The sequence below is a fragment of the Oncorhynchus gorbuscha genome, linkage group LG23 (assembly GCF_021184085.1).
Source record: "Oncorhynchus gorbuscha isolate QuinsamMale2020 ecotype Even-year linkage group LG23, OgorEven_v1.0, whole genome shotgun sequence".
Lineage (NCBI taxonomy): Eukaryota > Metazoa > Chordata > Actinopteri > Salmoniformes > Salmonidae > Oncorhynchus > Oncorhynchus gorbuscha.
The window spans coordinates 36,770,801-36,784,197 of NC_060195.1; the positions used below are offsets into that span (position 1 = coordinate 36,770,801).

At 45.9% G+C, this 13,397-nt stretch overlaps 1 protein-coding gene across 4 annotated transcripts; it reads right to left on the reverse strand.

Annotated features, from left to right (window-relative positions):
- Nucleotides 1–506: 506 nt before the first annotated feature.
- On the reverse strand, nt 507–13,008 carry LOC124011392 (protocadherin-10-like). 4 transcript variants are annotated; one of them, XM_046324717.1, is made up of 5 exons: nt 10,030–13,008; nt 8,968–9,026; nt 8,485–8,591; nt 3,558–3,703; nt 507–1,668 (listed from the first exon to the last, which is right to left on the reverse strand). In XM_046324717.1, exons 1-5 carry the CDS (start codon nt 12,529–12,531, stop codon nt 1,615–1,617), a joined length of 2,868 nt encoding a protein of 955 aa, XP_046180673.1. In that variant the 5' UTR covers nt 12,532–13,008; the 3' UTR covers nt 507–1,614. The 4 variants fall into 4 exon arrangements, with proteins under 4 accessions (XP_046180673.1, XP_046180671.1, XP_046180672.1 ...); XM_046324715.1 differs by having other exon boundaries at nt 3,335–3,703; XM_046324716.1 differs by lacking the exon at nt 507–1,668 and having other exon boundaries at nt 2,017–3,703; nt 10,195–13,008.
- Between the last annotated feature and the right edge of the window lie 389 nt (nt 13,009–13,397).

Genomic DNA, 13,397 nt, shown 5'->3' on the forward strand with positions numbered 1-13,397 from the left:
TCCTGCATTCAGATGCAGATTATAATATAATGTCCTCACCGTGCATCAGTCACTAGAATGAACGCCTCCCCAGAGGGGGGCATGTAAAATCAAGAGAAATGGAGAATGTGAAAACAACTTTGACGTATCCTATGAAACAGGTGACACTTTACAGAGTAAAATATGAATTGAAGTTAGCTCACGACCACTGACCACACGATGAACGTACATCAGGACTACTGTTAGATGTTATCATATCAGCCATTTCCTTCGCTGTGATTGGATGTTGTACCTGTATGTCTATACCCAAGTCATAGAAAATCAACCACGTGAGACAGACCGTACATTTCTCATTTTTCGGTTTATTGTTGGCATTATGGTGTGTTTGTGTGTAAGACTGTGTGTATGTGTGTATGTTAGATTTTACACTGCATGTGTACAACACCTTTCATTATTTGGCCACTTTTTGATTTGTTCTTTTTAATTGACCCTTTTTTTGGTTACAATAACACAGAATTACCATGGAATTCAATCTAAATTATTACCACTTTTATTTATAGACATGAATTTCAACTTTCAATATCCAAATGTGAACAAAATTAAATAATCAAACCGGATGAAAACTTGGTTTCACGTGAAAGATAAGGCCATTCTGTTTTCATGGTAAGAACGCCGCCAACCTGTAAGATCCTCCCAAGCCTTCTACAGCACTTTAAGCAGCTTATGGACCTCTGTCTACACACAATAGGAAACCCACCGAATAGATAGCATACCTTCAGAAAAAAGTATATATTGATAGATTTATATATAGATTTATATTCATGTTGAAGCTTTTTAAAAGAGTACAGTTAACACTTCTCACACATTATATAAACTACTGAACAGCTTAGAATTCAAAAGCGAAGCCCATCACTGTCCAGACTCACTATGTTGTGAAAAAAGCAAAAGCAGAACTTAAAAAAATAATAATAATCACAATCTTTCCTTATAAAGTTGAAGTACTGTAGATCTGAGGAGAAGACACCTGACCACACAAACTGAATAGAAAAACAGTCAAGTCTAAAACAGTGGTATTGCATGTAAAATGCACAAAGATCTCCTGTACAACTGGCTTCTGCTGTGAGTATAAACATCTAAAGGGCTCAGTGACGTCGTGGTTCCGTTTCCTGTCTTTTTTTCTTTTTTTTTTCTTTTTCTCTTCTTCTTAAAAGATGTACATTAGTGCTGTAAACAGGCACACACAGATCAGAGAGGAGAGATCCTCGTCCTCCCCCCTCGTCCTCTGTTCTCGTCCTCCTCCTCCTCCTCCTCCTCCCTCATTCTCCTCCCCCTCTATTAGTTCTGTTTTCAACTCTGTCTCAGTCCTGCTGAGAGCGGTGGGGTCCTCGTGTAGAGCTGTCTGCCTGTCCGTCTCCCAACCGTGTCTCTCTGTCCGTCCCCACCACTTCCAACCCCTCCAGAGTCCCATAGATAGTACTATCCAAGGCCGGCAGTGTTCCAATAGAATTCCGGAGGGAATGTTGTCCACAGAGTTCCGTGTTCCGTAGGAGGAATGTCAGTCAGACGTGGTACAGCTAAGGAAATGGAACTTGATGCTCTATTTAGTTTTTTGTCGTTTTGACTGATTGCGCAAAGTCATGCGGTCTCTGGTATGTCCACGCGAAAGGAGCTAGCAAACCCTTTTCCTCGCTGCAAGCAGAGAACACATGCTGATTAGGGGTCAAGTTTGTCTGCGAGAGAGAATGGATTACAGACAGTGCATCTACAGCAACCTTCATTTATTTACTCAGTGTGGTAAAGACAGTCAATGAAACAAGGTGAGGACGATTAGGAAGCCCTTTCATTCCCTCTCTTGTAGAATCATTTCAATCCGCTCAGTGAAATCACTCATGGATAATGCGTGGGAATATGGGTCTGCGTCTCTGAATATATTGCACGCCCAATTTATTTAGGATAGCAAGAGTGAGTCTTAACTCAAAATGGGCCATGGCTGACATAGGAACAAATGGAGCTACCCCCCCCCCTCACCCCATGACAGCTTAACAATCCCCCAGCTAGCAGCGGCTCTATGTCATCTCTGTTTGATCAGGGTAATGACCGACCCGGGTATCCGCCACAGGGCCCTGCCTGGGCCGCCGTCTCTGGCTACAAGGGGCTCTGTGTGTCCGGATGACTTTATCAGATTAGGGAAAGACACAGCCTCTTAGTGTCATGAGACTATCCCCCCTATGCCCACCTGTTATCCCCTTACCAGACCCCCCTAACAGACATCCTCTAAACAAGGAATGTCTTGTGGTGATTAACTCTACGACCATGTTTAGTCAGTGAGACAGAGGGAGAGGAGGAGGAGGAGGGGGTTTAGACAGAGAGGAAGGTGCCATCTTTATCTTTATGGAGTCTCTACCTCATCTGTATTCATCAGAGGTAGTGCTTTGATACAAATATAAATGCTGGTATGACTGTCAAATGTTCTCCCTTCTGCCGCCTGCCGCGGCTGTGTATTGCGGTAGTAGGTGAGACAGCGTGACTCCGGCAGTTTCAACATTTTGAGCGTGCTGTGTCGAGAGATGAAAGAAACGGGGAACACTGAAGGCGGCGCTTGACAAAATTATAATTAAGCATTATCACCAAATTGCAGTGATGAGTATGCTGCTCTTTCTGCCCTTTCAAAAGGGAGTTTCGAACACAGAAATTCCTTACGGAAATAGGCCTCTTCTTCCATCTGCTTTCCTCAATTATCTAAAACGGTTTTAATCCTAGGAGCTAGAGTAAAACCATCAGATGAATACGAACGAGAGGGTAATCTCTTAGCCTCTATTCTTTTAAACAGATTAAAAAACACTCATTTTTTTCCCCCATTCCCTTTCTGAACGAGGGAAGCAGCTTGTACGCGAACACATCCATCTCCCCATAATGAGACAGAGCTGTACACCACGTCAACGTCTCAGCGATGTCACAGCTCTCTTATGGATCCCAAACTGTACTCGAATTGATCATGGCACATTTAATTCAGAAAGGCACATAGATGGGGCTGCTGGTGGTGGAAGGAGGGAGTGACATTGATATGGAAGACTGTGTCGGAGGCAGAGATCGCCACAGATAGAGAGAGTGATAATGAGGATGTGTGAAAGAGGAAGAGAGCGAATTAGTTCAAGTCTGACAACGGGGGGTGAATTAGATGGGTCAGTGGACTTGAAAGAATTTCATGGCACTTCGAGCCAATGGGGGAACAATGCGAATTGTTTTTTTGTTTTTTTTGTATTGTTCAAGTAAATGGTCAGATCAGGGTCGGCTGGTTGAGAGAGTGGAGCAGGGCGGGTTAGCTACAGAGCTGCCGTGCAAATCGGATACTCACTCAAATAGGCAGGTTTGTAAGGCGCTCGCGTGCTAGACAGAAGCGCCTCAAACTCTTTCCTCTCTACTGCGGCTTGGTTGGCGTGGGTGGCATGGTGGTGGCTGAGGTGGAGGTGGTTTTTGTGGTGGTTTTGGTAGTGGTTTTGGTAGAGGTGGCTGAGGGGCGTCTCTTTGCCAAAGGTGGAGAATGACTTATCGCCCGTTTGCTCTTGGCTTTCAAATACCTCAGTGTCGGGCACGGAGTCCATGCCTGGCACGTGCAGGTTGCTGCGGTAGTCTGCCGCCTGGCGCCCGTCGGAGGGCATCCAGCAGCGGTCGGAGTGGCCCAGAGCCTTGCACTCCTCTGTGCAGTTAGAGAAGAGATCAGCGCCTGGGAAGTGAGGGAGGAGAGAAGAAGAGGGGGAGGGAGGGAGAGTGGAGAGATAGGGGTCATAAAGGGGTCACATTCATATTCAAACAAGGTAAAAAAAGGAAGCAGGAGAAACAAGCGCACACACACACACACACAAAAACACAAGCTGCTCAGATCTCTTATTCCTCGTCACGTGGTTCTCTCCTTCACCATATGAGATCAAAGCCAGCCCTCCCCCCGTCTAATGAAACAGCAGTGCACGTGGTGAGAGATAAACTCTCAGCCTCGCTGCACAGCAAAAACACCCTAGGATGCCCAGCATGCACAGGGAAAGGTCAGAAGGTCTTTCTACCCGCGTCTTTCTACCGACACACTAGAGAGAGTCAAGCAAAAACAGCCCTTTGGGAAAAGCAACCAGGACTTCTAAAATACACAGTAAAGTTGTACATGCAATACACCATACTTCAAGTCCTAAGAGGGACACGTATTCATGTATTATGTACGATGTGTGTTGTATTTTGTATTTGTTTCAATTGCCATTTGCCATTTGGAAATAGAGAAATAGGCTAGGATAGGTTAAGTAATCCCTCTCACCCCACCCCCCCTAAGTTTTAGATGCACTATTGTTAAGTGACTGTCCCACTGGATGTCATAAGGTGAATGCACCAATTTGTAAGTCGCTCTGGATAAGAGCGTCTGCTAAATGACTTAAATGTAAATGTAAATGTAAATGTAATGTAATGAATCATTGGCTGAGTTTGGAGGTTGAGAGGTCAGTAAAGGGTTAGTGTTTTCATGTCCCTCTGTGGTCGTCTCTCTCTCTCTCTCTCTCTCTCTCTCTCTCTCTCTCTCTCTCTCTCTCTCTCTCTCTCTCTCTCTCTGTGATCTCTCAGCAGGTCTGCCTGTTCACGCTGAGTGAGAGACGTGTTTATAACCATTAACACCACACTACTAGACTCTCAGAGCTTATTGTGACCAAGGTATTGGATCATGGAAACCACGGGCTCAAAATGATTGGATTACCTTGGTTATTCACATCCTTTCAAACTGGCCATGCAATTACATCCAATGAATGATTTCAAGATCAACAACTGTTGAAATAAACCCGAGTTCATCAGCACTCTGTCAAAGGGGGAGTTCATTCTGAGGTTCTTCTTCATGAATGTGCAAGTGAGCCCGTGAACAATGAATCAAATCAATGTATGATTCAATTCGGATAGATATTTTGGGATTAAGCAAAACCAGGGTTTTTCCAAACTTAATCTGTATCAGTCGTAGTCCATGGTTTAGTCTACGTTTTTAAGTCAAACATACTGTAAGTCCTTTGTTGTGTGTGTCTGAGTAAAACCCAAACTGCTCACCAACAGTATCCTCAGTTAATCCTATGATATAGACTGATTAGGCTTCAGACTGCTGTGTGTGTGTGTGTGTGTGTGTGTGTGTGTGTGTGTGTGTGTGTGTGTGTGTGTGTGTGTGTGTGTGTGTGTGTGTGTGTGTGTGTGTGTGTGTGTGTGTGTGTGTGTGTGTGTGTGTGTGTGTGTGTGTGTGTGTGTGTGTGTGCGTGCGCGCACGCGCGCGTGAGTGCGTTTCCACGGGTCAGCATAGGGAGAATTTGCTGTTACAAAGAGGATTAATTTGGCTCGGCGCCGTTAACCTCTTTGGCAAACCGCCGAGGTTCCTAACGAGAGAGTTTGTTATTAAATATTAACAAACATCCATAAATAAACCATCACGTTGAGTGTCAGGACAGAAAGTTAAGTTTGTCCTATGGCATTATGTATCTACTAATAGAGACTCTATAGGCAATAGATCAATGAGTGGTTTCGGTGACAGTTTATCTGGACAGTCCATCTGTAGATGCTCTACACACTATCTACTAACCCTGACCTTAACCCTTATCCTAACCCTAACCCTAAATGTAACCATAACCCTTATTCTAAACCTAACCCTAATCCTAACCTTAGCTGGAAGTTGCTTATCAACCGATAGTATGTTGTTAGTATGATAACCTGTAGAGAATCTACAGAGGGACTATCCAGACTCTCCAAATAGTGTGGCTGCGTTTTCTACCATACATTTACCCCTCATTTCAACAAGTGGTACCTGCACTTCTTTAGATATTCACCAAAGCAATGTAACAATAACCTCTGACCCTGGATACTGAACATATTTCCATATCCAACAATCACACGACGAGGCTTTTGAATATGAATTTCTTTAGCATTTTAAATAGGGCCCGTGCCCTGGCATTTAGAGTCTGGAGAAGTGATAAGGCACACACACACACACACTCCGGGGGAAACGTCTCTGCTACAAAGCCAGATCAAGACTTTTTGATATTTCTTGACATTTTCGGAAATGAGATGTTCCCTGAGGCACATTAGGTGTATCTTCAGAAGAAAGAAAGTGCGAAAGGAAAAACACCACTGTGTATCGAATTGACCTGTCCTCATAAAGCTGAAGGTTTATTAAAAGATGTGAATGAATATCCACATTATTTCTGGGCCGTAGTACTTTAACGATTTTACCGATCAAACATGAGAAAAGAATTACAGCCCCAGTCGAAGGCTATATAGTACATCAGTCTGACTTTAATATGCACTGAAAGCACTGTGTCAACAGGTCTCTCCCTTATTCAGAGAGAGACAGAGAGAGAGACAGAGAGAGAGAGAGAGAGAGAGAGAGAGAGAGAGAGAGAGAGAGAGAGAGAGAGAGAGAGAGAGAGAGAGAGAGAGAGAGAGAGAGAGCGAGAGAGAGCGAGAGAGAGCGAGAGAGAGAGAGAGAGAGAGAGAGAGATGAAGATTGTTCAAGGGAGAGAGACTGTCTGTAAATGCACTGACCCCCTACTTTATTGTGTATGTCTGTATCTTCTGATTGTGCATGGCTCTCGAGCAGGGCAAACAGCAGTCTTGATAATAACCTTCATTTGGTAATTGGTATGCAGAGGTCTGAAAATGAATTACTGATCAGCGAGCTGTTACCACAGCGATAACGTGAACCGCAGGCCTAAGGAGGGATTCGCCACGGCAACTGGGGGAATGGGGAGGGGGAAAGATGGAGAGGGGGATAGTGAGGTGGGAAGGAATGCCAATTGCAAAGTTCCAAAATAGCATGGTGACAATGTATCCATAATAACAGTATATATAAGATAGGCTATGTCATCTCTGATACCAGATTAGTACTCCACTTAGTCCATATCAACAAACCTTTATTCACCTAAATGATCACCATTTTCAATGACAATCACAGTGCTACAGTTGCCCTATGGTTCACCCTGTCCTCATTAAATTTGGGAATGTTTCATGGAAAATAAAACATGTTATTAAGAAAAACCATGAGGTTTTGACATGTCAGCAAACTCAATTATCACTTATCAAACAAGCGCGCGATTTCCAAGTGTTGTGCAAGCAGACGATGCTAAGCCACGCTATCAATTATCCTAATCAAACAAAGACTCAATGCACAGCAATTAATCTCTTTAAAGACATTAAGCTCTGCGATAATTCCATAACAAAGCAACAGTAGCCTATTGCCATACAAGGATACTCAAAGTCAAAAGGAAAGACAGCAAAGTCCACTCAGTAGCACGCCATGGAGTCAACACTTAGCATTGGGAGTCTGGTCAAGACAGACATGAAGTAAATAAGGGTTCTATGAATAAGGAAGTATAGCTCCTGTAGTCTCTGTATCGAAGAAGATAATACTAGCATGTAGCGTCTAATATGGCTAAAACGTATGTAGACATCAACCACCTAAACAAATGCATTTTTGGTTGAACATCAAAAGGTGTTCAATCTGAGAAGTGACTTTGTAAAGAAGTCCAAGCTAACCAGATACAGCTTTAAAAGAAGAGTAGGCTCAATTAAACAGGGTGCTTCCTTAAAAACGTCTGTGTATATCCACAGGCTTACAATCGTGCCGTTATTATTTCTAGACATGGCTCGTTTCGCATGGTGTTGGTTCACCCTCTGGGCTGACCATGTTGCAATCCAAAAAAAACATAGGAATTGACCCACACACACACACACACACACACACGCGCGCGCGCGGCTGGACCAAAGCAATCCCACGGATTAATGAAGACATAACGGACTTCATAGCTGAGAAGACCAATTGTAAAAACCCGGTATGTGATCCTTTAGGTAGAGCAGAAAAAAGCTGACGGGCAATCAGGAATGCGGGTCAGTGCGGTGGTAGGGGCCTAGGGCGGGCCGCAGCACCCAGCGCAGTCAATTAATGAATCGTTTGTTTGTCTGCCTCCGCAACTTATTTGGTCCCGTTCCCATACCACACCGCTAAATGACAAGCCAACCGGTCCTCGTTATGAATTCCGTCACGTGGTCCCTAGCAGCGGGCCCACCCTCATTAACGACCTTGCATTTTTACTAACAACAAGCATAAATCGTCATTGTCTCAAAACATTAACGAGATTGAGCTACAGCCAGGAGAGCGAATTCACGTGCTCACAGGACGACTAAAATGTACGAAAAACAGCCCACTATTATAGTTGTCTAACCCAGAAGAGTTAGAAAAACACTATAGGCAATATTTCATTAAGTCCTAGGCACATTTTCAATATCTGAGATGGACAGAATGAGTATGACACGACTGGTCTGGAACTCTGAAAGCAGCCGATATTCGCGCAGCTCATAATGAGTCGCTTACATTTCAGCACCACAATGGGAAGAGAGCAGTGTTGTTAACAGAGAAACGGCAGCCCCGGGAGCTGGATGACGAAAGAGCAACAAGCCGCACAACCAGCAAAGAACTAACAAGGGGACGGTGGTGGATGAACTTACCGGTAGAGTGACCACGATTGGTGGCGTCATGGTCACTGTCGCCCTGTTCGCTGTCACCGTGACCACTGTCTTTCGAGCTAACGAGATCCGCTTCTTGGAAAGCCGAACTAGGCACAGAATAGTGGAAGGAGAAAGAACATTGAAGTGTGTTGATGATAGTGGTAGGCCTCATTTATATTCAAACGTACGTAAAAAAATAATACAAATAGAAAGTTGTCAAAAATAATAGCGCAATGTCAATATCACAATCTTCATCGTGATCATAATACATTATCCTGCACTTCATTATCATCATACTTGATTGGGACTGTAATTGCCAGGTGGACAGCGCCAGAATGGAAACCATTCCTAGGTATTGAGTCTTGGTGGCATGCTTTTGTGGTTGGTAGAGTCCCTCCCCTCTGGCATTGAATGGCCACTCTAAACAACACTCTCAATCACATCACGCGCAGGGCACCAGGCATGCGTGCTAGTGCTCCTTACCTGTTCACACGCCGAGGTCTATCCACCAGGTAACTGAGTTCCGCTCGCTGATGTTTGGTCTGAAAGAGATAGGCGGGACATTCCTGTATTTGGGGCTTGGTGGTATTTGATAATCAAAACAGGATGTTTATGGGAACACAAAGTAACAACAATTACACCTGGTAAAGGGAAAGGGGGATACCTAGTCAATTGTTCAACAGCATGTATTCAACTGAAATGCGTCTTCCGCATTTAGCCCAACCCCTCGGAATCAGAGAGGAATATATTATATCATATTGATATTTGATGTTAGATTTGAAGTGATTTTCTCATCTAGGCCTATATTTTGAGAGGTGCCGTTTTAGGCCTCCTACCCGAGAGCATAGATAGATATACCTACTGCCAGGGAGAAAATTAAGTGGTGCACCTATTCAGGCTGGCGCAACTATAGACGGATCTTTGTTTTAGTGCGACTCAGCACGATCGTGACTGGTGTGCGTAATGTGTGTGTTCTCACAGGGGACATGGTCATTGCGCAGACAACAGAAACACAGAAACACACACACACACACCAGCCTTCAAGGCACCCATATATTAGCCTCATTTATGCTTATCTTATTCCAAACCCAGCCTACTTCAAAATCACTTCTGAGCAGAACATAAACATGCAATCATTACTATTGCATTGATAATCTATCTCCCGCAGGACTGCCAACCGCAACATGTCAGCAACTAGCAATCATGTTCGGTTGAATTGCCGATCCGGAAATTAATGGCAGGATATGCAGGATTATGTATTATGGAAAATAACAAACATATTTGTAGAGGACTCTGTTTAAACAAGGGGGTGATGCAACATACAGGAAGTTATCGTCATTTTTAGGGATGCTTAATTAAATACATTCCCTGGCAATGCGTAATGCATCTTATTTTTTATTACATTTTCTCTACCTACTAATAGCAGCAGTGTGAATGTTTTTAAACAAGCATATGTTTGCGGTTATCTCAATCTATATCCAATATCCTGATAGCAATTACATGCTGTGGGTTTTGGGGGGTTCGAAGGTATGAGAGGACTCTTACCTCGCTTGATAAAATGCTGCCGTTTGATATGATGTCAGGCTGCTGGTCAGTGTACCCTGTCACTATGGCCCCGCACGGGTTGTGGTCGGTGTCTGTGCTCCTAGATGGGCTACATGGCTTTAGGAACATGAGGTCGGTTTTGGCAGACTCCGGAGTCAGACATACCTGGTAGCAATAGTTCTGGTTTTGGTGGTGAGAGCCGAAGCTCCCGGACTCTTCCACTGGCACCTGGGCTGTACCGGCCCCGGTGACGTTGGCGCTCTGCACCAGCATGATATCAGACTTGCTGAGCTTTTTCTTGCGGGCTCGCGCATGCCTGCTGCAGCATGTGGCGCACCCGAGGCAACAATCACTGGTGAGGCACGTGTAGATATTTAGCTTTTTGTCCTTCTGGCAGCGCACCGCCAGCACGATCATAGCCAGGAGGAAGATGAAGGAGACAGAGCCCAGGGCGATGATGAGGATGAGGGTGAGGTCCAGAGTGGTCTCCTTGGACTTGGCGGTGCCCCTCTCCCGGTGGTCCTCCACCACGCTGTCCACCAGCACCACGAACACACTGGCGGTGGAGGAGAGGGGTGGCTGGCCGTGGTCCCTCACCTCTATCAACAGGTCATACATCTGGTTGGGGTCCCGCTTGGTTGAGACGCGCCGGGCAGTGCGCAGCTCTCCTGTCCTCCAGTCCATACGGAACATGCCGTTCTCGTTCCCCCTCTGGATGCTGTAGGAGAGCCGTGCGTTCTCGCCGTCATCTGCGTCCATGGCGACGATACGGGTCACCAGGTAGCCAGGCTCTGCGGAGCGGGGCAGCGGCTCTCTCGCAGTGCCATTTTTACCCAGAGGAGCAATGACTGAGGGAGGGTTGTCATTCTGGTCTACGATGATCACTTTGACCGTGGCGTTCGAGGAGAGCTCGGGGCTACCTGCATCTTTCGCCTTAACCATGAAAGTGAAGTCTTTAAGCTGCTCGTAATCGAATGATCTGAGTGCGTAAAGGTAGCCCGTTTCCTCATTGATTGACACATATGTTTTCACAGACATACCCTGAATATCACAATCCATTATGGAGTAACTAATGAGAGCGTTCTGTCCAACGTCTGGGTCCAGAGCGGTCACAGCGTGGATATAAGCACCTGGCACATTGTTTTCAGTCACATACACATCATATATGGGCTGCGTAAACGTTGGCGCATTGTCATTTTCATCCGAGACTTGCACTTTGATTGATTTACTGGTTGCGAGGGAAGGGGTCCCTGTATCCTTGGCAACTACAGTCACTGAATAAGAGTCGGCATTCTCCCTATTTAGAGGTCCGTCTGTTACAATGGTGAAATAGTTCCTGAAGGAGGGTTTGAGTTTGAACGGGACATCGCCGAGGATTTCTACATGAATCTTTCCGTTTTCCTCGGCATCTTTATCCGTCACGCTCAGCAGGGCTATAACGGTTCCTGGGGCTGCCCTCTCGCTCACCGACTCAGTCACGGTGCTAAAGGTGATCTCAGGAGCATTGTCATTTACGTCTGTCACTTTCACCAGGACTTTACAGTGTGCAGCCACGGCATTGGGTCCAAGATCTTTCGCCTGAACGAATATTTGATATAAACTGCTCTCCTCAAAATCCACCTCGCCGCACACCTCGATGCGTCCAGTGCGCGCGTCTATGGCGAACAGATCCTTGACGCGGCTGGATATGTGGTTGCTGAATGAATACACTATCTCCCCGTTCTGCCCCTCGTCCAAGTCGGTGGCGTTCAGTTGGATAACGAGGGTCCCCATCGGTGCGTTCTCCTGAAGGCTCACCGAATACACCGACTGGTCAAACACGGGCACGTTGTCGTTAGAATCCAGCACTTTGACCACCAGCAGAGCAGTGCCTGTCCGTGGAGGCTGCCCCCCGTCCACCGCAGTTAGCACGTACCTGTGGGCCGCCTGCTGCTCCCTGTCCAGCGGCTTCTCCAGCACCAGCTCTGCGAATTTGTTCCCGTCGGTCTGCGTCTGCACATCCAGGTAGAAGTAGTTATTGGTGGTGATGTCGTATGTGCGCAGCGCATTGGAGCCCACGTCCGGATCGAATGCACTCTCAAGAGGGAACCGGGTACCGGGGGTAGCGCTCTCTGAAATCTCCACGGTGATGTCGGTCTCGGGGAAGCTGGGCGGATTGTCATTTATATCCACGACCTCTATCTCCACGCGGAACAGCTCGAGTGGGTTCTCCAGAAACACTTCAAGGTGTAATAGGCAGCTGGCACTCTGCTTACAGATCTGCTCCCGGTCAATTCTTTCGTTGACGAACAGAATCCCGTTCTCCATGTTCACTTCCAGGTACGGCGTCCGCGAGCTAGGCACCACCTGGAAGCGCCGCGAGGCGATTTTGGTCATGTCCAGTCCAAGGTCCTCGGCGATATTCCCCACGAAGGTGCCGTGATCCGCCTCCTCCGGCACAGAGTAGCGTATCTGCGAGACCACTCCATTCGTAACACACAGAAGAAGGAATAGCACAATCATCGCCAAAGAACAAGTGTACTTTGGAAAAAAAAATCTTATCCTTTTTTATTTAACGCGTCAATTCCCATTACCATTAGTCCAAGGAAAGTCCCCAAAATGTATAAGGCTTTTGGGAGAAAAAAATGTGTCTTTTAGTAGTCCCGTCTACCGTGGACCATCTTGTTTGTGATGGTTAATGCAGGTCTGATTACACCCAAAAGCCTGTCTTCACTGCCAAATCAACAAGCTCTGGGCTACTTCAGACGCGTCCGTTTATGGCAGCAGTGCACATTCCAATGATGTGGAGTGCTATTTAAGTGACGAGGAGATTCCTCTAAATGCATATATCAAGTTTAAAACATCATAATCCGTACCATGCACGTAATCGATGGATTTTGTCATGAGCTTTTTCTAATTATTCCTATTCTCAAACAGTCACTGACTTTCTCTCTCTCAGTGATATCTGCTCCCTATAGCGCACACACTGCCGCGGTCTCCTCTCCGACAACTGAATGCTGTTCACTCAACTATTCGCTTTTTTCCGCAGCGCACCTACTCTAGCAGCCAACGGGATTTTCGGGCACCAGTAGAGCTCACTCCCCATTGGACGTTTGGGACGTCTGTTAACAGTGGACAGCGCTCTATGTGATGTGACGCTCCCCGCCTAGTTGCTGGTTCGAGCTGAATACCTAACGAGGAAGATACATTTGAAAGAGGGGAGGAAGTTTGGGGTTTTATTGTTTTTAACAAAACCACAACGCACCATTTCTTGGAGCACAAAAATGAATAATTAGATGATTGTCATTGATTGATGTGTAGACTATTTGTTTGAGGATAATGCATGGCAATTCGAGACGAATAGGCCAGATATCCGCCAATCACGTATA